Below are 27,758 nucleotides of genomic sequence, written 5' to 3'. Positions count from 1 at the left end.
TTCGCCGTGATCTCTGGGTGACAGATCCAGTTTGCAGATGCCCCGGACCAGCTGAAGCACCTGCCGTGAGCCCGTGAGCCCCGTTTACTGAGGTGCAGACAGGTGGCCACGGTCGCCAAGTTGGGAAAGGCTTCAGCTCCTCCGGCTCTGGGATTTTCCTGCCACTCCTCCAGGGGACGTGGAAGGGGCGGGATCGGCCAAGAGGAAACCGCAAACATCAAATGTACAGCGGCAGCTCCGAGAACAAGCTGTGCCTGGCAGCTGCAACTTGGCAGGCGGCACGGGGCAGGCAGAGGTCAGCGGCGGGGCCTGGAGGGGATGGGCAGAGCTCGGTGCCACCTAGGAGGGCGGTGGCTTGGCATGCGGCACCCACCCCATTCCCCCCACATATACCCGGCCAGGCAAGGGATGGGGCGGGGCCTGGAGGAATTGGGAGGGGGACTGCGGGGTTTGAGAGGAGGGCTCTAGCAGGCGCTCAGCGGTAGGGCCAGGCTCCAAGGTGCGCCTGAAGGTTCCTCTGGAAGGGCCAGGTGGGGGAGGATGCCACCTGGCGAGCCTGGGATCCTGGGCAGGAGAGGGGATCCTAGCGCATAACACCTTGCCAGGAGGCCTTTTGGACAGCCCGGAGAGCCCCCCTCTCGCCGCCCCGCCAACATGCAGGCTGTCCCCGGGCGCTGGCAGACACCCAGCATCTGTGCGCTCTGTGGCCTCCACCCTCACCAGGCCCGTCAGCCCTCACTGGACTGGCTGCAAGGGTGACAATGGCTCTCGGGGTCCTTTGGGCCCCAAGCCCACACTCCACCTGGTGACAAGAACAGTCCTCCCAAAATGGCATCTGATGGGGTCCGTACCCTGCTCACTTTCTTCCTACGGGTGTCCACCCAGGGGCAATGAAACAACCACCGGACAAACGTACACTGATGTTCACAGCATGACTCACAACTCAAAAGAGCGGGAACCTCCATCGATGGGTGACGGATAAACACAGTGTGGTCCAGATGATGGACCAATCACTCAGCCATGTAAGGGAGTGAGACACTGACACACGCCGCAACACAGATGGACCTCGAGGACGTGATGCTCAGTGAGAGAAGCCAGACGCAGAAGGCTCCGGGGGCTGACCTGGACTGGCCCTCCCTGGGACTGCCTGCTCCCCACCCCAGGCCCTGCAGAGACGACCACATCTACTTCTTTCTTGTCCCTCTCGCTGTACTACCTGCTGGCCTCCTCACCTGGCTCCTCTCAGATCCCCGTTGTCAGTTGAGGAAACTGACAAGCACAGCAGTCCTTAACCACTGGACTCCACTGCCACCCCCTTTTGGCTCCTGCCTGCAGGGAGCCCTCCCTGACCCACCGCCTCCCTCTCCACCCGCATGCCCCCCCAGGATCTGAAGTCAGCCCTGGACTGTCCAGCAAAACCCTGCCTACAGCAAGAACTTAATCATGGCTGAGGGGATGGAGTCTAGAGAGGGAGGCGGGCCAGCCATGAGGCGGAGGTTTGGAACACCGGGTTTTATCGAATTAGGTTGCGCTGTCCAAAGGCGCCCCTCCCCCACACAAAGCTGTTTTCCCATCTCCCTCTGGATCTGGGACAGCTGTGCGCTTGACCCCAACCTAAGCTCAGACGTGGGGAGGTGATGCAGGAAGGCTTCCGAGGACAGGCCGCTCAGATCCACCGGCCATGCTGCGAGGGAGCCCAAGCCACGCAGGAGGCCACGTGTGGGCACCTGGCCCTCGTTCCCAGCCGAGCCAGCCTTGGTGCCAGCCCAGCCCACACCTGCAGATGAGTCTTTCCCAGCCGAGGACCCAGGTGTCCTGGAGCAGAGATAAGCCAAGCCCACCCGCGCCCCATCTGAATCGGTGACTCACAGCATCACCGGGAATATCAAAATGCCTTCGGGCCACTAGGTTTGAGCAGCTCGTCGCAAGGCAACAGAAAGCAGGGTGCGGGCGTGCAAACTAGTTTTTATGACTTTTATTAAATCCTTACAAAACAATACAAAATACCGGCGTTGACAGTTGGTGTAAAGGAAAACTTCTGAGCTGTATCAGTTCACCTGGTACAGTGGAGTTAAAGTGCTTGGACGTTTTTCCCCCACTTAAAAAAAATTTGAGTTTTTTTTGTCTTTTTTACACATCTTAACGTTGAAACACTGCTGTGCCCCCTTCCCCCCAGCGCCAGGCTCGTTCACAGTAACGGTTCTGACCAGTCCTCCGGGCCGCACTGTCGTTGTGACAGGGGTGGGGGAGGAAGTGGCTGTCCCACCTTTGAGAAAAAAAAAAAAAAGCTGCTCACAGCTCAGCTTTCCGGAGTAAAATGGCCATGGCGCCTGCAGCGGGCGAGAGTCCATTTGTTTCTTTTTTACAAAAAGGCAGAATCCTCGGTTGCAAAACGTGGAATCACTGATGGGCGAGAAATGATGGGGGGTGGCCTCCCCACCCCCGGAGTCTTTGGAAAGGCCAGTCCACAGATCGGCGGGCGGGCGGGACGGGGCGGTGGCCCCCCACCAGCCACCAAGGACGGCGACAATCTCCGAGACTCGGGGGACCGCAGAGACGGCACTCGAGCCCCCCACGCCTCGAGGCCCGCCCCCCCCCCCCCCCATTCAAGTATTCGTCAAGAACAGGGAAGGGAAGTCAGCTGATGTTCTGGAAAACTAACGAGACAGGACGAACAGCTAGGAGCCGGAGGGCGGTCTGGGCGGCTGCCCGCGCCCCCAACCCCGGCAGAAGCCCGTGTGCACGTGGAAAAGGAAGCCTGTGAATTGCATAGAGTCTCCCACCCGAGGACGAAAGGCGTCAGAGTCTCCCCAGCCCGGCGGGTCACGCGACGTCTGACTCAGGCGCGGGCGGAAGGGGCGCGGCAGCTGCGGCCTTTTCCTTAAGGTGGGCGGAACAGAGACCCCGGGGACGGGGCTGAGAGAGCTTCCACGCCAGACCCGAGGGGCGGCCGGGCAGGACGTGGCCGTGGTCAGACTGAGCCCTGAGAAGGGGCACTCGGGTGCCCGGGTCGGGGGTCCGCGGGACCCCCACTTCGGCTGACGGGGGCCTGTCCGGCTCCTCGCGCTTCCTCTGGCGCCCCCATTCGCGGGTGGGCACTCCCCAGTGGAGAGACCAGGGGAGGGGCCCCGGGCAGCCGCAGCTTAAGGTCAAGGTTCGAGGGAGCCCCGATTGTCAGTCGGCGGGGGCTCCAGCGGGCGGCGCCACCCCGCCTGCCCCCAGGCCCCGCCCTTTGACAGGGGAGACGTGAGAAGCCCCCGGCCCGCCCGGGTGTCTGAGGGGAGGGAAGGAGCTACCGTCTCGTCGAGGGAAGGTGGGTGGGGGTCGACCCGTCCCTGAAAACACTGTGAGGGCCGGGGAAGGGGGCGGCGAGGTCCCGCCGGCTCGGGGAGACGCCACGCCCTCCTCTCCTGAGTCACGCGGGCGGCGGGGAGCGGCCTTCACAGTACCCGGCGCATCCCGGGCCGGGGCGGCGGGAGGGCCCCACCCAGCCACAGGCCCTCCGCTCTCCTCCCCGAGCGCCTGCTCTGCGTTTAACACCATTGAAAGGGGAAAAAAACAAAACAAAAGGAGGGGAACAGGAAAAAAAACCCAACAGCAAAAACCTTATATAAAAAGACCCCCGAGCTGAGCTTAGCGCCTCGGAATCCAGCCGGGGGAGGGCAGCCCGCTGGTCACCCGCGGGCAATAGCTTAAAAAAATCTCTAGACTTGACGGGGTGAGGGGCGGCCTATGTACAAAGGGAAGGAGAGGATCACGCGTGGTCTCCCACCAGGACCACGGGGGCCGCGGACAGGCTGGCTCGCTGCCGCCGCTGGGCCAACTTGGACTGGGAGGGCGGGGACAGCTGCAAGCAGCGTGAGGTAGCTCGGATGACCACGGGCTGCTCCTGCCCCGCCTCCTCGGCCGCGTCCTCCTCGCGCTGGGCCAGCTGCCGGTTCATGGCAATGGCCTCGGCCGCGAACGACGTGAGGTCTTTGGCGCAGCTGTTCCTGGGGACAGGGTGGGGGGTCAGCAAGGAGGGGGAGGTAGCCGCCGGCCCGTCCCCCCTGCTTCCCTCGGGACCCCCGGGGTCTGTGCAGTGCCCTGGGGGAGGGGCTGCACGCCCCAGGAAGCCCCAGACTCCGCAGGGGGCGGGAGGGGCCGGCGGACTGGAATTCGCGGTGGGGTCACAAACTCATCACCCGGTACAAGGACACCCAAGCGCTTGGACGGCTTCCCCCGCCAAGACTGAAAGGATCGTGTAGTCTTCTTTAAACATCTTAACATTTAGCGCCCCCTCCTGGACCCGGGGCTCCCCGCTCGGAGCCTGAGATCCCACACGGGCCTCACCTCTGCAGGACCATGGGCGTGGGCAGGGTGTTCTCCGGGGCGCACTGCAAGGAGACAGGAGAGGTGAGGCTGGAGAGCAGAGCCCGCCCGCCTCGGGGCGCCCAGCTGGCTGCGACAGCACCGGGGGTTAAGGCGGTGCACCTGCCCGGGAACCGAGCCAGGCTGGGGGGAGGGGCGCGGCCCGAGCCGGGCGAGCGTGGTGGACGTTGCCAGACCGCGTGATGGGCGGGGCCTGCCTCTCACCAAAGCTGCCCCAGTTCCCAGCAGGGGTTGGGAGCCCGCTCCAACAGCCCATCTGCCTTGACAGTGGGGCCCCAGTCTTTGCTCCCCACAGTGCCAACTTGTATTTTTGTTAAGCCCCCTGCCCTGTTGGCCTAGGCATCTGCCCCGCCAGGACAGCAACTGGGCAGAAGAAACAGCAAGCTCTTCTCAGCTTGGTGGGGACAGAGCCTTGGACGGGGGGTGGCAGGCCCCCGCCTGCCACCTGGCTGACCTCAGCTTGACACTCTGTTCCAGGTGAGAAGAGGCCCCTGCGCCTCCAGGACACAGGGCCTGGTGACTCACTGAGAAGCAGCTCCTGCAGTCCCAACTCAACCTGGCCAGCAGGCAGTGGGGGCCTCCCTGCTGCGCCCTTGCCCGCTCGGGGGGGTCTCGATGCTGAGCCGCCTAGGGCTGTCGTACCCTTGTGCTCTGAGTCACCCCAGCCCAGTGGCAGAGGCTGGAGGCCAGCCGCCCCCCAGGCCTCCCTGGTGCTCCCACTCACCCCCTGCACCCAGGGGTGCTGCAGGACTTGGGCAGCACTCAGCCTCTGCTTGGCGTCACGGACGAGGAGCTTGGAGATGAGGTCTTTGGCAGCAAAGGAAATGTGGGCCCAGTCCTTCTCCGGAAACTCGTACTTGCCCTCCTGGATGCTCTCAAACAGCATGTTCTGGAGGGAACATGGAAGGTGGGGTGAGCTGCAGCCAGCAAGGGCTGAGGCCACGTCGCAGACGCCTGGCAGGCCTGGACCCAGAGGAGCACCGATGAGTGACAAGTTCTGTCAGGGTCCCCAGCCTCCACCAGCTGCATGTGACCTGGGCCCAGGCTTAGGGTCGGGGAAAGTGCCCTGAGCTCAGCTGGCAAGGCCAGGGGATCTGGCAGGCCAAGGAGGGCAGGGACCCACCCAACTGGCGGTGGCTGGGAGGCTGGGCCAGAGAGTGGACTCGGGGAGGCACCTGGTGGGCTCTGCTCAAGTGGGGCCCGATTTACTGAAGGGTGGCTCTGGACGGCCAGGCTCTGGGGGGATCAGGCCATGAAGCCTGAGCCTCACATGGTGGGTAGAAGGCTGGAACCTGGCCACCTCAAACCATAGGCCTCGCCCCACCTCAACTTCCTGACCCCTGACTGCTTTCTCCTGTGGGGCTGGGGAACCCAACAAGCCTCTAGAAACCCAGAAAGGTCAGGCCAGCAGTGGCCTGTGGATGTTGTCAGTGGTTGGAGGCCAGGCCCTTAGGGGTGCTCAGGGGGGTTCACAGGCCAGCTCCTCCAGGGTGGGGGGTAGGTGTGTGCATGGACCAAGCCTTGGGGTGCACTGGGCAGGCAGGAGTGAGAGTGCACGTGTGCGTGTGTGTGTGTGTGTGTGTGTATGCCGAGGCAGGCCAGACGCGGTGCTCGGGGGAGGGGTGCACGGCAGGACCCCACTCGCACCTGGCAGGCCGGGCAGGCCTCGCCGCGGTCCCAGCCGCAGTCGCTGCCGCAGTGGCCCACGAAGGGCGGGTAGCCGCTGAGCAGGATGTAAAGGATGACGCCCAGGCTCCAGAGGTCGCAGCGCTTGTCATAGATGCTTGCCTCCTCGCTGAAGGCCTCCACCACCTCCGGGGCCATGTACTCGGCGGAGCCGCACTGCGGGCGGGAGCGGGGTCGTCAGGGCCCGCGGAGGGGGGATAGGGGGGCGCCCCGACAGGGACTTCACGGAGCCGAAAGCCAGACAGCCCTGACCGACCAATCACAGGTTGCTGAGGGAGCCAGCCCCGCCTTCGCCCTGCCGGCCAATCACAGGCTGCTGAGGGATTCGGCCACGCCCCCAACCCCCCCGCCCAATCAACAGGTGCCGGGAGCCCGCCCAGCCTCACCGCGCCCGACCACGGCCCCGCCCAGCCGCTCTGCCCGGCCAATCAGCGGCTGTTGCTAAGCGGAAGCCAGAGTTCCGAGGCCCGAGCCGCCAAGCAGGCTCCGCACCTCGAGGTTATGCAACTGTAGCCTGGCACCGGATTCGGGGGCCATTCCCGCCCTTTCCGCCCCTGCCAGCTACCCCTCCCCCCCGCACCCCACTCGGGGCGCCCTGACCCCGCAGGCCCTCACCGGGGTGAGCAGCTCCGGGGTGGAGATGGGGGAGCAGTCCCCGTTGAGTTTGATGCCACTGCCCAGATCAAAGTCACAGATCTTCACGGGGGACACCTGGGCAGGGTCAGAAGGGGCTGTGAGGGTGGCGTCCCGACCCTGGGGGCCCTGGCCCGCAGGAAAGGCCACCCCCCGGCGCCCCTCACCTGGTTGGGGTGCTCACAGAGGATGTTTTCCGGCTTTAGGTCCCTGTGGGCGATGCCTGCAGGAAGAACCAAGAACCACGAGGGCAGGTCAGGGGTCCATGGGCGGGTGGGCTGGGCGCAAGGCTAGGCACCCAGGGACCCCTGGGGCAGGCAGAGTGGCCACTCACCTTTGTTGTGCAGGAAGTCCAGGGCGCTGGCCACATCCTGCACCACGACGCTGGCCTCCAGTTCGTTAAAGTGCCGCCGCTTGTGTATGTGGCTCAGGATGGAGCCTGGGCCAGGCCATGGAGCAGAACACACAGGGGTCACCTCCACTGCCCAACGGCCAGCACCCACCCCACCCTGGCAGGGAAGCCCCCACTCCGGCCTCCTCGGGTCCAGAGTCCTCCAACCTGAGCTGGCGTGTGGACCCCACAAGGCCCCTCTGATGTGCAGGCCCCCCGAAAGGTTCTCCCTGGTGGCCCTAAACCCCCGGCCCATTAAGATCAGATGGAAAAGCCTGCCAGGCCCCACGTACCGCCCCGCATCTTCTCAAACACCAGGTAGAAACGGTCGTCTTCCTCAAAGAACTCAATCAGCTCTAGAACGTTCCTGGGGTGGGGGCAGGGAGGTGGGGGAGGAGTGAGGCTTCCTCAGGCCTGTGGGCAGCCACAGAACTGCCCAGCAGGGGCCCGCCTTCTCCACCCCACCTACCCACAGGAAGGCTGCGCCCGGGGCCACGGGCCTGCTTCCGCCTTGCCCACCTCGGACTGTCAGCCTGCCTGCCACTGGGCCCACCCACAATGCCCAGCACAGGGCCTGGCACATTGTGGGTGCTCACTAAGTGCTTGCTGGGGGTGATGAGGCACTCGGGCCCATTCAGCCACTGAAAGATGGCTCGGGGCCCAGTGTTGTGAGGGTAGGTCACATTACCTGTGTCCCTGGCACTGATACAACATCTCCACCTCCCGGAAAACCCTACTCCGAATGTGGCCCGGCTGCTTCTCAATGATCTGAAATGTCAGCGGGGGGAGGACACACACACAGACACCAACTGGGTCAGCCAGACCCCCTACAGCCTGAGACCTGCCCCCCCTCCCCTGCCAGAAACTTCCCCTGTCAGAAACTTCTCCTGTGTCACGCGTGAAGCTCGTCAGAGCTTAGATTTTGAAGTTCTGGAAAGCGGAGCTATCCTATGGGGGCCCAGAATTTACTGAAAGTCAATACTGTGGTGTCAGAACAAACTGGGGGCAATGTGTTTCCCCAGAGGCATCACAGGAGGGGTGAGCGGGACAGGAGCCGGTAGCTCTCCGCCCCTGACTGCCACAAGCCTTGGGGTGTATTTGGGGCCTGGAGCCCCTGCAAGATACTCCTTCAGGGCAGCAGGTTCCTTAGCCTAGCGGCCTGCTCTCCCTGACCAGGAGACTGGGGGCCACTGTGCTGGCTCACACACCACCCAGGGGACTGCAGGGGCCTAGGGGTGCCTGGCTGCCAGCCAAGACATCCCATTTGCCTGGGAACCAGTCTGGACAGATGCCCCAGCCCCGTAAGCCCAAGTCTGTTTCAGGCCAGGTCAGTGGGCACAGCCGACCAGGACCCCAGAGCCTCAGGAAACCAGCCCACGCCTCTGCGCCCACCCCCCTCTGGCACCCAGGAGCTCTAAGGACAGGAGGGTTCTGGGCCCACCGCCTGGGGTGAGCCGCTTCGCTCCCAGAGAGGGGAGGTCAAAAAGCGCGTGCCAAAAAAAAAAAAAGAAGTGCGTGCCAGCTCTTTCCCAGCAAAGCCAGGCCGCACACACCTCCTGGGAACCTCTTCCCAGGTTGGACCTAGGGCCCCCTCTCACTAGGTGGGTGGGCGGCCTGGGTCACCACTGTGCCCAGGGCTCCCGGCCCACCAGCAGCCTGGGGGAGGGGACGTGGTGTGCTCCACTGGCCAGGCTCCAGCAGCAGGCGGGCACGCACATCCACTGGTCACTGGGGCTCGGCCACCACCCTAAGCACTGTCCGACCTGTCTAGTGACAAATACACCTGCCCCACAGAGGGGCAGAACCACCAGATTCCAGGGCTCCTTGAGATAATGCCAGCAGCCGTGCCCTGGAGTTACCTGAACCTCATTCCATCCCTTGGGAATGTGGCTAGGGCCCCCCACTCCACGGAGGAGACAGCGGTTCCTCTTGAGAGGGGACGGCCTTCTGAGGGGTCACACACGGTGCAACTAACCCAACCCTCTGAGGCTTGGTTTCCCTGTCCGTCAGAGTGACAGAAGCCAGGCTGCCCAGCAGGGGCCTTAGGAAGGAGGACACTGACCGTGCAGAATGTGCTTGATGCCTGCTAGGTGTGCAGTCCTATGGCACCATCAACCACCCAACCCGGTCGCTCCCAGGGGGTGGGGACCACAGCCACCCTGGTCACCACGCTTCCACCAGGGCCTGAGGCTTCCGGGCCAGCCCGCTTGCCACTGTGCACCTGGCCCTCCTTCCTGGGCAGCCAGCCTCCCGTTACCCCACCCAGCCCAGATGCAGGGTCACGAGGGAAGCCTGGAAGGCTTTTTGGAACGCAGGGTCTGACGCCCAGCCAGGCAACGCAGGCTGCGCAGGCGCACACTGGGTCAGAGGCGGCCCAGGGCTTGCAGGAGGCTCTTGCAGGCCTTCCCTGGTCTCCCCTGATGCCCAGCTCCCCCAGGGCCCCGAATAGGGCATTGCCTTTCAATGTTTGTAACCAGTACAGGGAAGCATTCGTCATCCCTGGGGACAGGGGCCTGGCCCGAGTGACCCAGCAGGTGAGCATCAGCTCTGACTGAAGTCCCCAGTTCTCGGCGGTCCCTCTGGCACCAGGTCCTTGGCCACCTGTGCAGCGGGGCCACCCCTTGTCACTTCTCACCCGGACTTGGGGGCTCAGCCCAGGCTGACCTGGATTCCCAGGTGTGGCCTGAGTCACCAGCCTTGAGGCCATTTTTAGACACTGGTTTTCCCCGCCTGCCAGTCCGGCAGCTCAAATGCCAGCTCCCCTCCTTTTGCCACCCCTGGAGGGTGCCAGATCCCAGGCACGGCTGGGGAGGGGCGAGGGGGCCGCCCAGGTGCTGGGGCCTGTCTCACCTTGACGGCATACTCCTGGCTGGTGATGAGGTTGACGCAGGTCTGCACACGGGCGTGGGCACCCTCCCCAAGCACGTCCTCCTGCAGCTGGTAGACGTCTGCGGAGCAGGGGGCCGGTGAGAGCCACCCTGGGCCGGCCCATCTTCCCGACACCGCTGCCCCCGCCGGCCCCACTCACCTTCGAACCTGCCTGAAAAGCTGTCGGTGGCCCGGCACCTCTTCTTCTTCTTGCTCCTTTTCTTGGCATCGGGGATGTCGATGGGCTGGCTTGCAGGCATATCTGTGCAGGGGGAGCTGGAGGTGAGGTCCGCCTGGCTCAGGAGGTGGCCCAGCCCTCCGCCACCGCCAGAGGCTCGCCCTCCCCTCCAGCCCCTCACCAGGGCGGGCCGGGCACTCCAGGACGAAGTCAGGCTCCCCGTGGTGGGCCTGGTCTAGGGAGAAGGCCAGTTCGAAAGGATTCTGCCCCTGCAGGAGAGGAGAGGACAGAGCTCAGGCCCCAGCCCTGCGGGGCAGCTGCACCCAGAGTGCCCCAGTCTCCATGTCCGCACGCTGCGGAGCAGAAAGCCTGGCTCTGCCTGACCACAAGGAAATGGACCTTTCACCCCCAGCCCAGGGCCCTCGGGGCCTCTGGGGAGGGGGTGTGGTATGGGAAGAGGCCAGACGCAGGCAGGGGAGGGGGTGCCGCCTCCCAGGCCAGGCCTGAGTCGCCGTGGGGCACTAGGCCACGTTTTGAGCCTCGGTTTGCTCACCTGCAGGATGGGGCCAGCACCACAGCATGGCTGACCGCCCGCGCCCCTGCCGCAGGGATCAAAGGCGCAGGGCAGCCAGTGGGAAGGAGTGAGTCAGCGGCTTCCCGGAGCGGGGCTCCCAGCCGGGCAGCCCTGCCTGCTTTCCCATGGCTTCCTGGTCTCAGTCTCCCCTCTGTGTAATGGGGCACCACTGCCCTCCTTGTCTCTCACTGTCCGCTCATCCCCACTGCACCTCCCGGCCCGAGACGATTCCCGCCACCACACCTCTGCTCCTGATGCGCCCACAATGCGCCCCGTCCCCCAGCTCTGCGCCTCTGTCCTGGTCCGACCCCCTCGCTCATCTGCTTCCAGCTCTGCACCGCTGGGACCCGGCTCCGGGGTACCACGGGAAAGGCACCTGCGGTCTCCCGCGTGAGCACCCGGCCACTCCCTCGCCCGGCCACAGCCGCACTGTCCCGTGTACCCTCAGACACACCAGGATGGAGCCCCTCACAGGCCGCGGTGTCCAGCTAAGGAAACAGCCCTTGAGCAGGAAGGGGCCTGCTCAAGGTCACCTGACAGCCCCCGGGACTGGGGCAGGGTGCGTGGGATCCTAACAAGGGAACGAAGGCAGCTGGGGTTCCTCCAATTTCTGCGGCTCCAGCGTGAGGACTGGCAGCCCCCAGCAACGCACGAGGCTGAGGCTTTAAGGCTGAGGCTCTGAGGCCCCACCGTGTTTCTCTAGGAGTTTGCTCTCATTTAGCTCCCCGAATCCTGGGGGTCCAGGTGGCCAGGGCTTCAGGTGGGCGTGGGGGCCCTGTACAAACAGCAGTGGCTCCAGCTCTGATGCTGGAGGACCTGGGTCAAGTCACTGCCTCTCTCTGGGCCTTGGGACAAGGGGAAGCAGGTCTCCAGCAGGAGGGCCATCTGGCAGAGAAGGAACTCCGGGAGAGCCCCAGGGAGATACCCAGGGGCCTAACAGCAGAAGGGGCCAGGCCAGATTCCTGCAGACGGGAGGCCCGGAAGCCAGTCCGGCAGCACAGGGGCAGGCAGAGGTCACAGGGAGCGGCTGAAAAACAGGCGTGGGCCCTCCTGGCCTTGCCACCCACCCGCCCTGCAGATAGTTGCTAGGAGGCCCAGCGGGCGGGGGAGGGGAGGAAGGCGGTGCTCCAGCCTGTCGGCGCAGGATCGTCCACCAGCACCTGCCTCTGCCGGCCCAGGGGTCCGGCACCCCCGGGGAGCCAGGCACACGGCTGTGCCAGTACTGGCAGTCAGCGCTCTGAGAAGGCTCAGTCCAGGGGCGTCTGGAGGCGCCAGGTGACTCCCTCCTCCCAGAAGGAGGGGCCCCAGGGTGGCAACGTGGGGGTGATCAGGAGGCTCGGGGCCAGCGGCGGCCCTCACCAGCTACTTCACCTCGGCCTAGTGACCTCAGCTCCGAGCCTGACCAGCACCCAGGGGTGACTCGAAAGGACCACGTAAGGGCATGAGGACCTCAGGGGGCCTGTCACCGACCCCACACCCCTGTGCCAGCCTCCAATGCAAAGAGCTGGACCCTGGAGAGAAGGGGCGGCCAAGCCACCAAGGTGAAGGGACACTAGCCATGCCAGCTCCTGTGTCCCTGTCACCACGTGCGGGGGGTGCTAAGACAAATGCCCACGCTGTCCAAGGCTCCACTCTCCCATGTGGAAATGGGGAAAAATACATCAGAGACACCTGGCAGACGCTGCTGCCAGGCTGAGGGGAGGGAGGTGGCTGCGGCCCGAGGAAGCTTGGGGTGCAGCGGGAGGAGACACGTAGCGAGGCCGGCCTCTGGCCACCAGGAGGGCCACCTCAGAGCCAGCACTCCCGGCCCAGTGTCCCTCCAACTCCCTCAGGACTCCCACATTCCCACCTCAGCGCTGGGCTCTCGCACGGCCTGCAGAGGCCAACCCATAGTACCAGGCAGTGTTGCCAGGCCAGGCCCAGGGCTGGCTGTGGGCCTCCAGTCAGCAGGCCTTGGCAGGAGGTGGCTGGAACCATCCAGAAAGTTCGACTTTGCTTTGGCCACTGTGCCGGCCCCACGCGCTGACCCCATCTCGGCTCCCACCCAGCCCCCAGAGGGGACAGACCACCACCAGTGACGTCTCAAGTCCACCCTGCTCCCGCCCTGCCCTGAACACTTGGACGTGCCAAGGCTGTGGCTGCCCTGGGGGGAGAAGCCAGAATGACAGGCGTGTGGGCAGGGTTGGGGCGCTGGCCCAGGACGCTGGCTGGACGGGCCTGGGAATTTTAACCCAAACAGTCTCAGCTCGCTCCTCCCACCCTGGTGTGCAGTTCGCCTGTAGGCGCGCGCGTACTCACACACTCACACATGCACATACACCCAGGTCTTGCCTTCTCTAGAGGGCAACAGGTTCTTGCCCAAGAAGGCCCAGGGAAGCCATTACATAACGCGGCCAGCGGGGTGGGGTGGCCGCTGACATCACTGTGTCCCCTGGGCCAGGCCCTGTGGGGTCCCTGCCTAGCACCTGCCTGCCCCCCCCCAGGCTCGCTCATCTGAGACTAGAACTGCGGCGGCCCCATGCCACAGCCGTGGGGCCCGCCACAGAAACTTCCTGCTCCGACAGGAAATAGCCTTGGGCCTGGGGTGTCTGGGAGGTGCTGGGCTGGAAGGGCATCCAGTCCACTGCCCCATTCTGCAGACCACCCAGGAGTGTGTAGGGGAGGCCTGCAGCCCTGCCTGGGGTTCCAGAAGGAAGGGCCCCGCAGACCCCCGCAGGCCCCATGACGCTGGGGACCGGACTGTGGCCTGCTGACAGTCCCCAGCAGTGCACACTCGGCTGGGCTCTGCTGGGGACACACAGCCAGGGGCCCCCACGGGCAGGACGCCCCTCAGCCCTGCCCGGGATTCCTGGAGGAAAGACCCCAGGGCGCTAAGGACTGTGGCCTACTGAACTCCCCCCTGCTCACCATACCAGCACATGCCTGGCTCGGGTCGGCAGGGGACACATATGTAGGGGTCCCCAACCCGGTTTGGGGCTTCTAGAAGAAAGAGCCGACAGGTCCCAGGGTGCTTGAGATTGGACTGTGGCCTGCTGACACCGCCCCCCCCCGACAATGCACACCAGGCTGGGGCAGCTCCAGGCGAAGGGTGGGGAGCTGGCACGAGCCCCGGTGGGTATCCTGGGGGGCGGGCTCCGCGTCCCGCCACCGGCCACTCGGGTGGTCCAGCCCGGGGCGGCCCCAAGACGACCCGGCCCTCACCTTGAAGGAACGGTGGAAGCCCTGAAGTTCGGCTGTTTTCTTCTGCACCATCTTCTGTCCGGGCCCCGCCAGCGGGGGAGGGGACGCGGGGCCCGGGGGGCGGCCCGTGGGCGGGGGGCGGCCGGTGAGGGGACCCTGTGGGCGGGAGCAGACAAAGGAGGGCGTTGAGTGGCCGCGGCCGGCGCGCCGGGAGCCCGGGCCAGGGCGGCGAGGCTCCGTGGGGCCCGCTCTCCGCGTCAGGGTCGGGGTCGGGCCGGGGTCGCTGGGCCACACTCACCGGGGTCGGGCTCGGGCCGGGGCCGCAGTGCCGCCGCCCGAGACGCGTAGCCCGGAGCCCGCTGCGCGGACCGCGCGGGGAACAGCGCCGCCGCCGCCGCCGCCACCGCGGACTCCTCCGCTAAGGCCGCCACCGCCGAGAGGAGCCGGGCGGGCCCCGTCGCCGCCACTTTTATAGGCCAGGCTCGCCACCCCCCCCCCCCAGCCCCCGCCCCCGCCCCGACGCAGACCCCGCCCCTCATGGCTCCGCTCATGCACGCACGGCGGGGGCGGGACTGGAAGGCCGCTCTGGCGGCGGGGCGTGTCTGCGCGCCTGCGCCGTGTGGTGCGCGGGGTTCGGGGGGCGGGACCCGGGAAGGGTCCTGGCGGGCGTGGGCAGGGTTGCCGGAGGCTCCGGGAGGCCCGCAGGACCCTGACACTGAGCCCAAGCCCGGCCCTGACGTCTGGCAACAACCGCAGTCTGTCGGCCGGGGCCTAGAATACACTGACTCCTTTGGGCGACACCCCTGCTCTAGAACCTGCCATGGCTCCCTCTTGCATCTCTGTTCTAGGATCTGCCGTGGCTCTCTTTTTGGGTTTCCCGATCCTGGCCCCAGCTGTCGTGCAGGCGCACCCAAACAGGCTTATAGGCCCAGCTGCCTCCCCAGGTTGCTTCCCAAGAGTTCACGTGATTGTTGGCTGGGAAAGGGGACCACATTAGGGGGTGGGGACAGACCTGTGAAGGACTGTCCTCCCGTCCTGCAAAGGAGTGCTTCGCCTGCCTGATGGAGAGAAAGCCCAAGGGGTGGGGGCAACCAGGACGGGAGGCAAAACACAACCCCATTTTGGCTGGGGCCCCTGACCCAGGCTCTGAGAGAATCAGTCAGCTCTCTGTCCCCGCAGCCCAGTGGTGCATGGTCCTCAGACCCGTGTCTGGACTCTTAGTGTTACAGGCCTGCGGAGTGAACTGTCCTCCCTCTCCTCCAGGCCCCAGCCTGTCCTTTCAGAGGCTTCCCACCACCCACCCCCAACTCTCCCCCAACGAGGCCTGAGCTGGACCGTCCCCTTGCCTGTTAGGCTACCTCTATTTCTGTGCTGCCCCCCAAGGCCACAGCTCAGGCCACAGGAGCTGTAAGGCCTGACCTCAGCCAGCTCTGGGGTGTTTGGAGGGACCTGCAGGGAGCACCCTGGCCAGCCCCCAGCCCTCCCCTGCCCCGTGCATGTGCGTGTGTACGTGTGAGTATGTGTGTGTGTGTGTGTGTGCGTGCACGCGCGCATGTGTGTGTGTGTGCGTGCGCGTGCGTGTGTGTGTGTGTGTGTGTGTCTGTAGACACACATTGGCTCCAGGTGCTGGGGTGGGGCTGCTGGACTTGCCTGCCCAGGGGAAGCCTCAGGCTCCTTCCTCATCATCCCCACCCCCCTCCTTACCGGGCTGTCCCTCTCTGTGTGTACACCGTCACCTGCAGGTCTTCATGTGCTTCTGGATGGCATGGGTGTGTACAGATGCCCCTCGCCAGAAGGCCAGCTCTGAGAAAGCCCAGATCCCCGCACTGCTGGTCCAGCACCCAGCACAGGGCCTGGCACACACACAGGAAGTGCTCACTGAATAGTGCTGAAAAGAAAGGATGTATTTAAGCATGTGTGAGTGCGTATGTGCATGTCTGTGTGCACGCGTATAGGGGTTGGGTAAGGTCTGAGCTTCCTGAGGCTGCTTCTGGAGCCCAGAAGTCTGAAATCAAGGTGTCATCAGCAAAGCCACACCCTCTCTGAAGGCTATAGGGGAGGATCCTTCCTACTTGTTCCAGCTTCTGGTGGTTGCTGGCAATCCCTGGTGCTCCTTGGCTCATGGCCTCATCACCTCAACTCTGCCTCATTGTCACGGGACCATCTTCTCTGTCTGTGTCTCTCCTCTCTCCTAAGGACACCAGTCATTGCATTAAGGCCACCCTAGGGACTTCTCTGGAGGTCCAGTGGTTAAGACTCCGTGCTTCCAGTGCAGGGGGCACAGGTTCAATCCCTGGTCAGGGAACTAAGATCCCACCTGATGCAACCAAAAAAAAAAAGGCCACCCTAATCTAGTAAAACCTCATCTTAATTTGATCACACCTGCAAAGACCCTGTTTCCAAATGTCACATTCACAGGTTCTGGGTGTTGGGACGTGGACATATCTTTCTGAGGCACGCAGTTCAGATCAGACAGGAAGGGGACCCAATTTCTGGTGTGTGGCTGTGATACATCTATCTCCTGGTGCGGGTGTTTAGCTGTGTCCATCCTCATGTGTGTATCCATGGGGGTTGCCGGTCACGCTGACCTCAGGGAATAGAAATGAACTGAGGTCTTGCTTCAAGGCCATCTTCCTCGGTCCAGCCGAGCTCAGTTCCTGGGCAGCCTGATTTGGGAGTCCGGCTGGTGGGGGTAGATTTTTTTTCCCAAAGCCAGAAGCACCATCCAGCCCTGGGCGCTGCTCAGAGGAACTGCCTTACCCTCAGGCAGCCTGGACAGATGGTCCCTTGCTGGGCCCAGTACCACAGGTTGGGAAACAGGAAGCTCAGAGATGGGAAGATGACCCCCGGGCCTTTGGGGTCCTTCCACCCAGCCCTGCTGACATCTGGGGCCTGGATCATTCTCTGTGCAGGGCCGTCCTGGGCACTGTGGGCTGTTGAGTGGCATGCTCACCCACTCAATGCCAGAAGCCCCCCCAGTCATGACGACCACAAATGCCTCCAGACACCGCCCAGCATCTCCTGGGGGGAGGGTCACCCCCTAGGTAAGAGCCACTGCTTCTGCCCACTGGATGCACTGAGTCCTGCCATCCCCCCACCCCGTGTGTGAGGAGGGTGGCCACCAAGGGAGCACTTGCGTGAGTGCTGGGAGGGGTCCTGGTGCACACACGGGCTCTTCAACCAGGGTAGGGGCCATACGTGTGTGTGCACACACATGGGCTTCTGTGTTGGAAACACGAGTGCCTGCATGTGTGCGTGTATCCATGGGTGCATACAGGCATATGCATACAGTCGCCACACGTCCCCCCAGGAACAGGACAGGTTGGAGACTCACCCAAGCCCTCAGGAGGCACCTAAGCCCCCAGGGCTGAGAAGTGGGATTGGCCTTGGTGCGGGCCCCTGTGGGTGCCTGGGCTGTGGTAGCCAGGGCGAGGCAGCCAGGCCCAGCCCCAGCCCGGCCTGCACTAGGTGGGGGTAGGGTACTGCTAGTGGGAATGGGGGAGCGGAGGGACCTCTGTGCCTGGCCTGCTGGCTCTGAGGCCTCAGCCCCGTCCTGCCACAGGCCGGCTGCCAGACCCAGACAATTCTGTCATCTTCCTTGACCTCATGTACAGGCCGAGCTCCCAGAGGTGCTGGGCGCCCAGGGACTGGGAGGTAGCTGGGGGCCTGGCCACGCTGCCTACCTTACCTTGGGCCCCAGGAGTCTTGCCTGACACTGGGCGATTGAGCCAGAAAACCTGGGGCCCGGCCCCTCCTCCTCTTGCCAGCCAGTTTCTTCCATCCCTTCGGAGTGCATTCGGGGTTGGGGCAGTGACACAGTGAGGGGCAGGTCCAGCAGGGCGAAGGACGACACAGAGCAGTGGGCAGGACAGGCAGAATCCAGGGCAAGGATACTCCCGCCACCCAAAGGATAGCATGGGAGATGGCCAGCTGCAGAAGGGGGCTCAGGATTGCTCTGGGGGACTTGGAGTTGGGAGGCGCTGGCCTGATAAAGAAGGACAAGGCTTCTGCAGCAGTTGGAGCAATTCCCTGGCTCCAGGGCCTTCCCCTCCCCTACCCCAGCTTCCCTTGTGATATACCCTAGGGGACCAGGAGGACAGGGGTGCTGGCCCCCATCTTCCACCCCAGTCATGGAGGGGACTTGGCAAGCCTTAGGCCAAAGGGGCAGAGAATCAGCTTTCTGAGAAGCCCCTCCCTTCTGCAAGGTGACTCTCTTCCCATGTTGTATATGGTCTCCCCCAAACCCCAGAGGAGACACCAGGCAGGACGTGATGCTGAGCCCTAGGGCCTCTGCTTCCCCTTACCTCCTATGAGCCAGAAGGCAGGCTGGCTGGCTGGGTGGGGTCCATTCTGACCACCTTCCCCTGAGTCTGGTTGGGCAGCCAGAGCCCTGGCATCCTGGGGCCTCAGTCGTGTAGAGTTCACCTCCTGGACAGCATCCAAGGGACCCCAGGACAGCTCAGGGCCTCGAAACCCAGCAGGTGGAGCCCCCAGATTTAGCAAATAAAAATATAGGACGCCAAGTTAAAGCTGAATTTCAAGGCTTCCCTGGTGGCGCAGTGCTTCAGAATCTGCCTGCCAATGCAGGGGACACGGGTTTGAGCCCTGGTCCGGGAAGATCCCACATGTCGCGGAGCAACTAAGCCCGTGCGCCACAACTACTGAGCCCGTGCTGTGCAACACGAGAAGCCACCGCAATGAGAAGCCCGCGCAAGGCAACGAAGAGTAACCCCTGCTCGCCGCAACTAGGGAAAGGCTGCACGCAGCAACGAAGACCCAAAGCAGCCAAAAATAAATAAATAAAATAAAAAAAGATTATAAAAAAAAAGTTGAATTTCAGATAATGAGTAACTTTCCAGTATAATTCCCAGGCATAAGTATATTCCATGCGTAAGTATATCCAAAACAATTATTCTTTGTTTATCTGAAATTCAGATTTAAATGGGTGTCCTCTAGTTTATCTGGCAAACTTACCAAGGAGTAATGGTGAGACCTTTGTCTCCCACCATTATTTATTTATTTATTTTTATTTTTGGCTGTGTTGGGTCTTTGTTGCCGCGCGTGGGCTTTCTCTAGTTGCGGGAAGTGGGGGCTACTCTTCTTTGCGGTGCACAGACTTCTCATTGCAGTGGCTTCTCTTGTTGTGGAGCACGGGCTCCAGGCGCACGGGCTTCAGTAGTTGTGGCTCGCGGGCTCTAGAGCGCAGGCTGCAGGCGCATGGGCTTAGTCTCTCGGTGGCAGGTGTGATCCTCCCGGACCAGGGCTCAAACCTGTGTCCCCTGAATTGGCAGGTGGATTCTTAACCACTGCGCCACCAGGGAAGTCCCTGTCTCCCAACATTAAAAAGAGGCACCTGTTTGGTGTGATTGTGTGTGAGTGTGAGCAGATCGGGGTGTGTGTATGTGTGTCTGTGCACATTTAGAGAGGCACTGAGCCTGTGTCTGTGTAGGGCAGACTGTGCACAGGTGGGAGTGGAGGTAAAGCCCATGCTTGGGGCCAGTGCTGGGACCTCTGCAGTATCCTCATGAGCCCATGCCTTTGCGGGGGAGGGTTGGGGCCCTCCCTCCTCTGCTCAGGCACCTTAGCCTCAGAGCAGGCACAGGGCTGGCCCTAAAGCACTGAGAGGTTATGGAAGGAGCCAGATCCCAACGCAGCTTCTGAGCTAGGATCAGGGTGTCAGAATCAGGGTTGGGTCGGCACTCGGTGCTTGGGTGACTGTGAGCATAAGGGGAAGGTAGAGTTGGAATCCTGGGCTGGAGCCCAGCCTGGCTTGTGCCCCCTCTGCATGTTCCTACCTGTCTGGACCCCCAGAAATAGGAACCACCAGCTCCCGGTCTTATCAGGTCCCCAGATAAGTGAGGGTCATGGGCAGAGTCATCACTGGGCCCTTGCTGGGCTGGGGCCTCCAGCCGTGGGGCCCAGCAGCAGGAACATCTGATGCAAGTGGCTGTAAGTGTCCCTTCCTACTGGCTGACTCACAGCCCGCTCCATTCCAGTGGCTCAGCAGTCCTGGGGACGGAGCCAGGCCCGCTGTCCTCTGTGGGGGTGGGGAGAGGGCAGGGAGAAGGGAAAGCAGGGGCGGGTGTGGCCAGGAGCTCGGAGCTGGCCCGCCTGCCTGGCTGTGGGTGTCTGCAGCCCTGCGGCCCGCTCTGCTGTGATGGTGGCGGCTGCGTAGCCTCCCAGGGGTCAGTCACTGAAAGTCCCCAAGGGAGGGGTGGGGGTGGGGTCGGGGGCTGAGCAGTGCTGGCCCAACTGACGGCCAATGGCTGCCACTCTGCGACTGGGGACGGGGCACTTTGCTTGTCATCCCGCTTTCCCTCCATGTCCAAGGCAGTGGACACCCAGGTGGCTCTCAGGGGAGCCAGGTCTCCCACTCCCAGCTGACCTCTCCCCAACAGTGATCTGGGCGTCATGTACAAGAGCCCTTAGTTTTGAGGAGGGTGGAGGGCTTTCCCCGGAACCTGTGGATATGAAACCTTAATGTGGCAGAAGGAACTTTGCAGATGAGATTAAGGGCCGTGAGATGGGGGTGATCCTGGATTAGGGGTCGGGCAGTGTCATCACAAGGTCCTTATAAGAGGGAGGCGGGAGAGTCAGAGGCAGAGAGAGACAGGAGAGGCGCGCTGCTGGCTGTGCGGATGCAGGAGGGGCCTTGAGTCAGGGATGCGGAGCCTCTAAAAGCTGGAAAAGGCGGGAACCGCTGCTCCCCTGGAGCCTCCGGACCAGCCCTGCCCACACCTGGATTCAACCCCGTGAGACCCGAGTCGGACTCCTGACCTCCAGGACTGTCAGAGATTAAATTTCTGTCATTTTGAGCCCCTAAATCTGTGGCAACTTGTTACAGCGGCCCTAGGAGTTTCATACAGGCACCAACACCCGCAGCGTCCCAGAGTTCCCATTTAGCAGATGAGCAAAATGAGGCAAGTCCAGCCAGGTCCGGAGGAGGCCAACCGACCCCGGCTTCCCGGCCAGGGCCCCTGAGGGGGCTGGGGACAGGGGCGATGTGTTCAGTGGGCCTCGCAGCCTGGACTCCTGGGCCCGGTGTCTGCTGACCTGCCAAAGGCCCCAGAGGCCGCTGTGGCCGGAGGAGGGGGGTTCTGCCTGACCACGGAGCTGGCGCAGGGACCAGCCTCCAGGAATGTCCTCCCCCGGGGTCGGATTTGCTTGTGCTGCTAAATGCTCGAGCCGATCTGCTGCCTGGCGTGTGACCCGGCGCCTTTGAACCCTCCCCGCCCTCTGCAGCGAGACGCCAGCGGCGCCCAGCCCGTTCCCACGCCGTGACCCCCGCCAGGCATGCCCTCCCCGGGGCGCCTCCTCCTCATTCCAGTCGCGGGGACTCCCGGGGGGGCCCATCGCCGGCTGCCCTGGGGTGGCCATCGGCCTGGGGCGGCGGCGGGGGACGCCGTGGACTGCAGGACTGGGTGCCCTGGGGACCCGGGCTGCGGCGCCTGCGCTCTGGCTCTGGCGCGGGGCCCCTCTGCCCGCTACGGGACCGGTTGCCGGGCAACGCGTTTGCGTCACCGAAACCGGCACTGGGCCCGGGCTCCCCTGGAGCGGGAGGCCGGGCCCTGGCGCTGGGCCAATAGAATTCTAGGGACTGAGCGCGAAGGGCGTGGCCTCGGCCTGCCCCACCGGCCAATGGGGTTGTTGTTGTCGAGGTCGCGATAGGAGGGCCGCGCCCCTTTAAAGGGATCGCGCTCATCTCACCGCGTTGGGCTTGCCTACGGGTTCTGAGAGAAGAACCCGGCGCGGGGTTAGGGGTCCGCGAGTCTCTCTGAGCCTCAGTTTCCCCAGGTGCGCATAGCAAGGGCACGGGGACTGTGCATCCAGAGCCCGCAGCTCCCCCAAGGGGCCCCCTGCATTTATGCAGTGCCAGTTTGCACCTGGACCCCATGCAGCGCCATCCCCCCGCCCCCCGCCCCCCGCAGGATGTCCCTGGCCGCACGGCTTTAGGGCGATCGCGTCCCCAAGAAGACCATACTGCAGCTGGGGGGCCAGGTTTGTCCTCAGGCCTGGGCCCCTGCGCCAACCCCTCCTCCTCAAGGGCTAGGAAACATCCCTTACAAGGACCCCTTCTCCACCTGTAGGTCTGGGAGGTTGGTTCCCCTGTCCTCAGGTCTCAATGCCCCGGCACTATACCCACCCGCCCTCAGTTCCGACAGGAGAAAGCAAAGGGGGTTGGTGGTGAGGGTCTATTTCCCGTGGACTCTGGGGGGCAATGGCCACAGCTACGATGTCCCTCCACTCTGGATGGACCCTACTCTCTGCTGTCAGGTGGCCCATGTCAATGAAAGACAAATCAGGAGTAAGAAGTGACATTGGCTGATCCAGGGTGCAAAGATCAGCAGAAGTGACCCATCCAGAAAACCATTCACCTGCACCCTCTGTGTCCCAAGACTGGAGTCCCCCCAGGGGTGGCCTATGGTGCCTGGAGATGCCTGCGGCCTGGGTTTCTGCCAAGACTGGTCTCAAAGAACAGGGCTGGAATCTGGAGGGGTGACTGGGCCCAGAGATGCGGGGAGGAGGGGGACATTTAGCTGGGCAGGGTCCCTGGTCCATGTCAGGCTTTGGGATGTGGACTCAGCTCCCCCCTGGTGGCCCTCTTTCCTGTCCCTCCATCACCCCCGACCCCAGCACCCTGGACACCGCTAACCTGGGGTGTCCTGCTTTGATCCTTGTTCCCTGGTGATGTAAGATGTTAGCTTTAGGGGAAACTGGGTGGAGGGCATCCAGGACCTCGAAGTACAATTTTCGCAACTTTTCTGTAAGTCTAAAACTTGTTCAAAATAAAGTAAAATAATAAAGGAAGCACACCACTAGTGTTAAGTAATTTCTAAACATTTTTGTCGCCCCTGCCCATTGACCCATAAAAGATGACCAGCAGGTGCAGCATGGCCCTCCAAGGCATGAAGCTGGACACGTCCCAGAAGTGCCACAGCCTCCAGCTGTTCTGAAAGCAGGCTTTACTGCTTCCAGGCATGCTATGTCCTCGGAAGGCTGGCTTTGGTCTGCGGAGGGGAGGTCATAGGCACCCAGCCCCCCGAGGCCCTCCTGGTCAGCTGTCCATGTTCTCCACACTCTCCTGGGACCCCCAGCCAGGAGGAAGCTCACCCACGTGTCCAGGATTCTTTGGGGTTTACGGGGGTACCACTGGGGTGGGCTGTCTGTATCCAGGGGGCCAGCATGCTGCGAGGATGAAAGAAGGGGCCACGAGCCAGAGATGTGGTGCCTCTAGAAGCTGGAAAAGGCTGGAACCGATGCTCCCCTGGAGGCTCTGGAGGAGCCAGCCCTGCCCACGCCTGGATTTTGACCTCCAGGACTGTGACATGATAAAGGTGTGTGGTGTATTTTTTTTTTCTTGGCTGCGCCCGGAAGCTTCCAGGAATTTAGTTCCCGGACCAGGGATCCATCCTGCGTCCCCTGCAGTGGAAGCGCGGAGTCTTAACCACGGGACCGCCAGGGAAGTCCCAAACACGTGTGGTTTTAAGCCACTGAGTTTTGGTGATTCATCCTAGCAGCCACGAGAAGCCAACATGCCCTCACCCCGGGCTAACCCTCAGGGCTGAGCGTACTGCCGTGACAGACTGGCGTGGCTCTCGGGTGGTTTTGGGGGCCTGGACTGACGGACGAGTACGTTCACTTGACAGAGTTCCTGGAGGGACTCATGGTGGCCCCCGAGCTGAGCTGGAGAAACAGGCAGGGAGATGGGCTCACAGAAAGCAGGAAACGGGCCAGATGGCAGTGGAAGGACAGCAGGGCCAGCACATGCCGGGCGTCTCAAGGCTGTCTCCTTGCGCCATGACCAACCAGGGACCTTGGGGGACCAGAGGTCAGGACCAGAGCCCAGGGCCTGGCCAGAGGGAGAAGTTTCCAGCAACTTGGCTGGGGTTCCTGGGCTGCGGGGCTTAGCAGGGACCACCTGAGTCCATCTCTACTCTCCAGCAAAGTGCTGAAGGGGTCAAGTGTCCCCAGTGGGAAATGCAGGTCGACCCTCCACATCGGCTAGACGCTCAGATGGGTCCCCGGGGCGGGCAGTGAAGGGGACCCTGATGGCCTGGCGGGTGTGGGGACCGGCCTCCCCCCTCACCCATTTCCCAGCTGGCCTTCGTGGGGCAGAATTCTTGTCCAGGGATGCAAGGCCCTCAGCGCGGTGGCCGGAGGGCAGCTGCTGGTATATGAAACGTCCAGAACAGGCAAATCTACAGAGACAGAAAGCGGGGAACTGGGGGGCTGGAGCTAATGGGCTTCTTTTACAGTGGTGAGGATGTTCTGGAACTGCATAGGGGTGACGGCTGGACGACCTGTGAATGGACTGTAAGCCCTGAATTGTCCACTGTAAACAGATGGACTGCAGAGCACGTCAGTGACGGCTCACAAAGATGCTTATCAACAACAGAGACCCTGCACAGCCCAGTGGCGGCTGGCAACTGTGCAGTGACAGCGCCAGGTGGGCATCGAGAGGACCCTGCCGGCCTGTTAACTGAGGTTGGATGCAAAGCAAACATCTGCACACTCCACGCTTCCTGGCCGTGATGGAAGGAAGGAAAGGGTCTGAGCGGACAAAGAGAAGGAAGCCAGCGTGCGTCCGCCACAGGTCAGGAGCTGGGCGCTGAAGACCGCACTTTCGGAAAACATCCACCACGGGAAACAGGCATTTGAGAAAACACCTGCTGTCACTCGCAAGACATTTCAGTGTACGCAAGAGAGGACATAGGTCAGAGGCGGTGCTGGTGAGGGTGTGAGGTCGGCAGGACCCCCAGACGCTACCCTGTGGGGGTCGGGGAAAGCACCAACCTCCCGTGCCAGGAGCGTGCCCTGGAGCCTTTGCACCTGCGGGGTCCTGCCCCCAGGGGACACTGGGTCATGTCTGGGGATGGCTGTGGCTGTTACACTGGGGGGCTCCTGGCATCCAGTGGGTGGGGCCAGGGAGGCTGCTCCACACCCTCCAGTGCCTAGGACGCCCCCCCACCCCTGAGAATAACCAGCCCCAACGCCAGCAGCACCGAAGGGGACAGACCCTGGTCCAGAGAGACTCCCCATGCGGGAGGAGGAGACGTCAGAAATGTCTCTAGAGGCGAACAACTGCAACTGCCTTCGTGCCATCAAAGAGCCACCGACCTGTGCTCCTGCCACGTGATGGAGTGACCCCAGTAGTTCAATGGTGGGGTTCACGTCCACTAAATGAGAAAAAGCTGGAGGCTCTCACGTGGCCGCTGCAACCCGCCTCCTGGCGGTCACGCCCTGGTGCCATGCCCTCCCCTGAGTGTGGACGGCACCAATGAGTGAGGCAGTGGTCACATCAGGTCCTAATGCCCCTCTGGCCCACTCCTCTTGCCGGCTCTGATGAAGCATGTGGCCATGTTGGGGTGACCCACGTGGCAGGGGGCTGAGGGAGGTCTCTGGTTGACAGCCCGCGAGAACCTAAGGCCCTCTGTCCTGCAACTGCAGGGAGCTGAACTCTGCCAACAACCACGAGAGCTTCAAATAGGATGGGTCCCCAGTTGGGTCTCTGGGTGAGACCCCAGCCTTGCTGACACCATAACTGTAGCCCAAGCAGGGCAGGGCAGGGCCTGGACTCCTGGCCCATGGGAACTGTGGACTGCAAATGTGTGTTGTCTCAAGTTTTGTTTGTGGTGCTTTGTTATACAGCACTAGCTGACTAATACAGCTACTCCATTACTATATAACTAACAGCTTCTCTTAAAGACACATATATGCAATCTCCACTTTACTCATGGAAGCTGATGTTTACACAGTTTACATTTCTTGTTAGGTTTGTCTGACCCTACAGTCAGGACTCTCCCCTTAAAATGTGAGCTCTTGGGCTTCCCTGGTGGCGCAGTGGTTAAGAATCCGCCTGCCAATACAGGGGACACAGGTTCGAGCCCTGGACCGGGAAGATCCCACATGCCGCGGAGCAACTGAGCCTGTGTGCCACAACTACTGAGCCTGCGTTCTAGAGCCCGTGAGCCACAACTACTGAGTCCACGAGCTGCAACTACTGAAGCCCACGCGCCTAGAGCCGGTGCTCCGCAACAAGGAAGACACCGCAATGAGAAGCCCACGTACCGCAACGAAGAGAAGCCCCCACTCGCCGCAACTAGAGAAAGCCCGCGTGCAGCAACGAAGACCCAACGCAGCCGAAAATAAATAAATAAATAATGAAAAACCCCAAAACATCATTTAAAAAAAAAAAAATCTGGGCTCTTCCCCCCCGTGCAGAGGTATCCATTCTGGAGAAGGCTTAGTATGTTTCCAGTGGCTGAGAGTTACTTAATCTTTGGCTATTAATTTCTAGTTTTAGTGGTGTAGTGTAAGCCCTGACAGTTGATATTTTCTTTTTCATAATGCAGGCGCCTGACTTAGATTGCTGACACACCTACTTCAAAGGTGGCATCTCGGACTTCCCTGGTGGCACAGTGGTTGGGAGTTCGCCTGCCAATGCAGGGGACGCGGGTTTGAGTCCTGGTCCGGGAGGATCCCACATGCCGCGGAGCAACTAAGCCAGCGTGCCGCAACGAAGAGTGGCCTCCGCTCGCCGCAACTGGAGAAAGCCCACGAGCAGCAACAACGAAGACCCAACGCAGCCATAAACAAATAAATAAACAAACCAAAACCAAAAAAAAAAAAAAAAAGATGGCATCTCGAATAAACACCTTGCCAGCCACGGGACGAAGTAAAGAGCCAGGCGACCACCCCTCACTGAGTCAGAGATCTTGGTTGGTTTCCATAACTGACCATTTGGGCTGCTGGTTTTTTCTCTTCCCATGCTTTAAATTCCTGCTCGTATGTTTTAAAGTCAGCAATAAAGAGTGAGCCCATGAAACCTAGGCCCTCACCCTCAACCCCAATAAAACCACAAGCAGACCCCTAAGCTCTCTCTCTCTCTCTCTTTTTTTTTTTTTTTGCGGTACGCGGGCCTCTCACTGTTGTGGCCTCTCCCGTTGTGGAGCACAGGCTCTGGACGCACAGGCTCAGCGGCCATGGCTCACGGGCCCAGCAGCTCTGCGGCATGTGGGATCCTCCCAGACCGGGGCACGAACCCGTGTTCCCTGCATCGGCAGGCGGACTCCCAACCACTGCACCATCAGGGAAACCCTGAGTGAGAAATTTTAAAAATAGCCAGCAAGTAAACTTTAATAAATAGCATGTATAGAAAATATTATTTTAATTTTAATTATATTGAACATATTAAATATTCAGTTAAATATATTAACTTGTAAATCAGTTGTACGATATGTCATGTTAATAAATTTATATATCATTTTATAATCAATCTATCAATAAATTTATATATTGATATATCAGTATATTAATATTTTCTTAGCTGGCAAGAGAAGTAACTTTAAATCATTTTGCCATGTTTTCCTTGAATTTCTTTTTTTTAAAATTGAACTATAGTTGATTTACACTGTTGTGTTAATTTCAGTTGTACTGCAAAGTGATTCAGTTACATATACATATAATGTTCTTTTTGATTCTTTTCCCTTATAGGTTATTACAAAATATTGAGTATAGTTCCCTTTTTATTTTTTTCTTTTGGCTGTGCCGCATGACTTGTGGGATCTTAGTTCCCCGACCAGGGATTGAACCCCGAGCCCGGCAGTGAAAGCACCGAGTCCTAACCACTGGACCATCAGGGAATTCCCAAGTATAGTTCCCTGTACTATACAGTAGGTCCTTGTTGTTTATCTATTTTAAGTATAGTGGTGTGTATATGTTAATCCCATACTCCTAATTTATCCCTCCCCTCCTTTCCCCTTTGGTAACCATAACTTTGTTTTCTATGTCTGTGGGTCTATTTCTCTTTTGTAAATAAGTTCATTTGTATACTTTTTTTAAAGTTTTCCTTGAATTTCTATTTCATTTAATATATT

At 61.5% G+C, this 27,758-nt stretch overlaps 1 protein-coding gene and 1 long non-coding RNA gene across 2 annotated transcripts; one reads left to right on the top strand and one right to left on the bottom strand.

Moving 5' to 3' along the window:
- Nucleotides 1–190: 190 nt before the first annotated feature.
- Nucleotides 191–2,168, top strand: LOC117199091 (uncharacterized). The gene is made up of 2 exons (XR_004480285.2): nucleotides 191–295; nucleotides 886–2,168. It is a non-coding gene; the product is annotated as an uncharacterized LOC117199091 (long non-coding RNA).
- On the bottom strand, nucleotides 1,961–14,336 carry MKNK2 (MAPK interacting serine/threonine kinase 2). The gene is made up of 14 exons (XM_004286350.4): nucleotides 14,180–14,336; nucleotides 13,903–14,037; nucleotides 10,309–10,396; nucleotides 10,110–10,211; nucleotides 9,932–10,029; nucleotides 7,770–7,849; nucleotides 7,375–7,448; nucleotides 7,025–7,129; nucleotides 6,858–6,913; nucleotides 6,673–6,768; nucleotides 6,019–6,213; nucleotides 5,096–5,260; nucleotides 4,333–4,376; nucleotides 1,961–3,992 (listed from the first exon to the last, which is right to left on the bottom strand). The coding sequence occupies exons 2-14, from the start codon at nucleotides 13,951–13,953 to the stop codon at nucleotides 3,755–3,757; spliced, it is 1,392 nt and encodes a 463-aa protein (XP_004286398.1). The 5' UTR covers nucleotides 13,954–14,037; nucleotides 14,180–14,336; the 3' UTR covers nucleotides 1,961–3,754.
- Between the last annotated feature and the right edge of the window lie 13,422 nt (nucleotides 14,337–27,758).

This window comes from Orcinus orca, chromosome 3 (genome assembly GCF_937001465.1).
Source record: "Orcinus orca chromosome 3, mOrcOrc1.1, whole genome shotgun sequence".
NCBI classification, from domain to species: Eukaryota; Metazoa; Chordata; class Mammalia; order Artiodactyla; family Delphinidae; genus Orcinus; species Orcinus orca.
The sequence above is the reverse complement of the archived record's forward strand: the minus strand, read 5'-3'. Positions and strand labels throughout refer to the sequence as shown.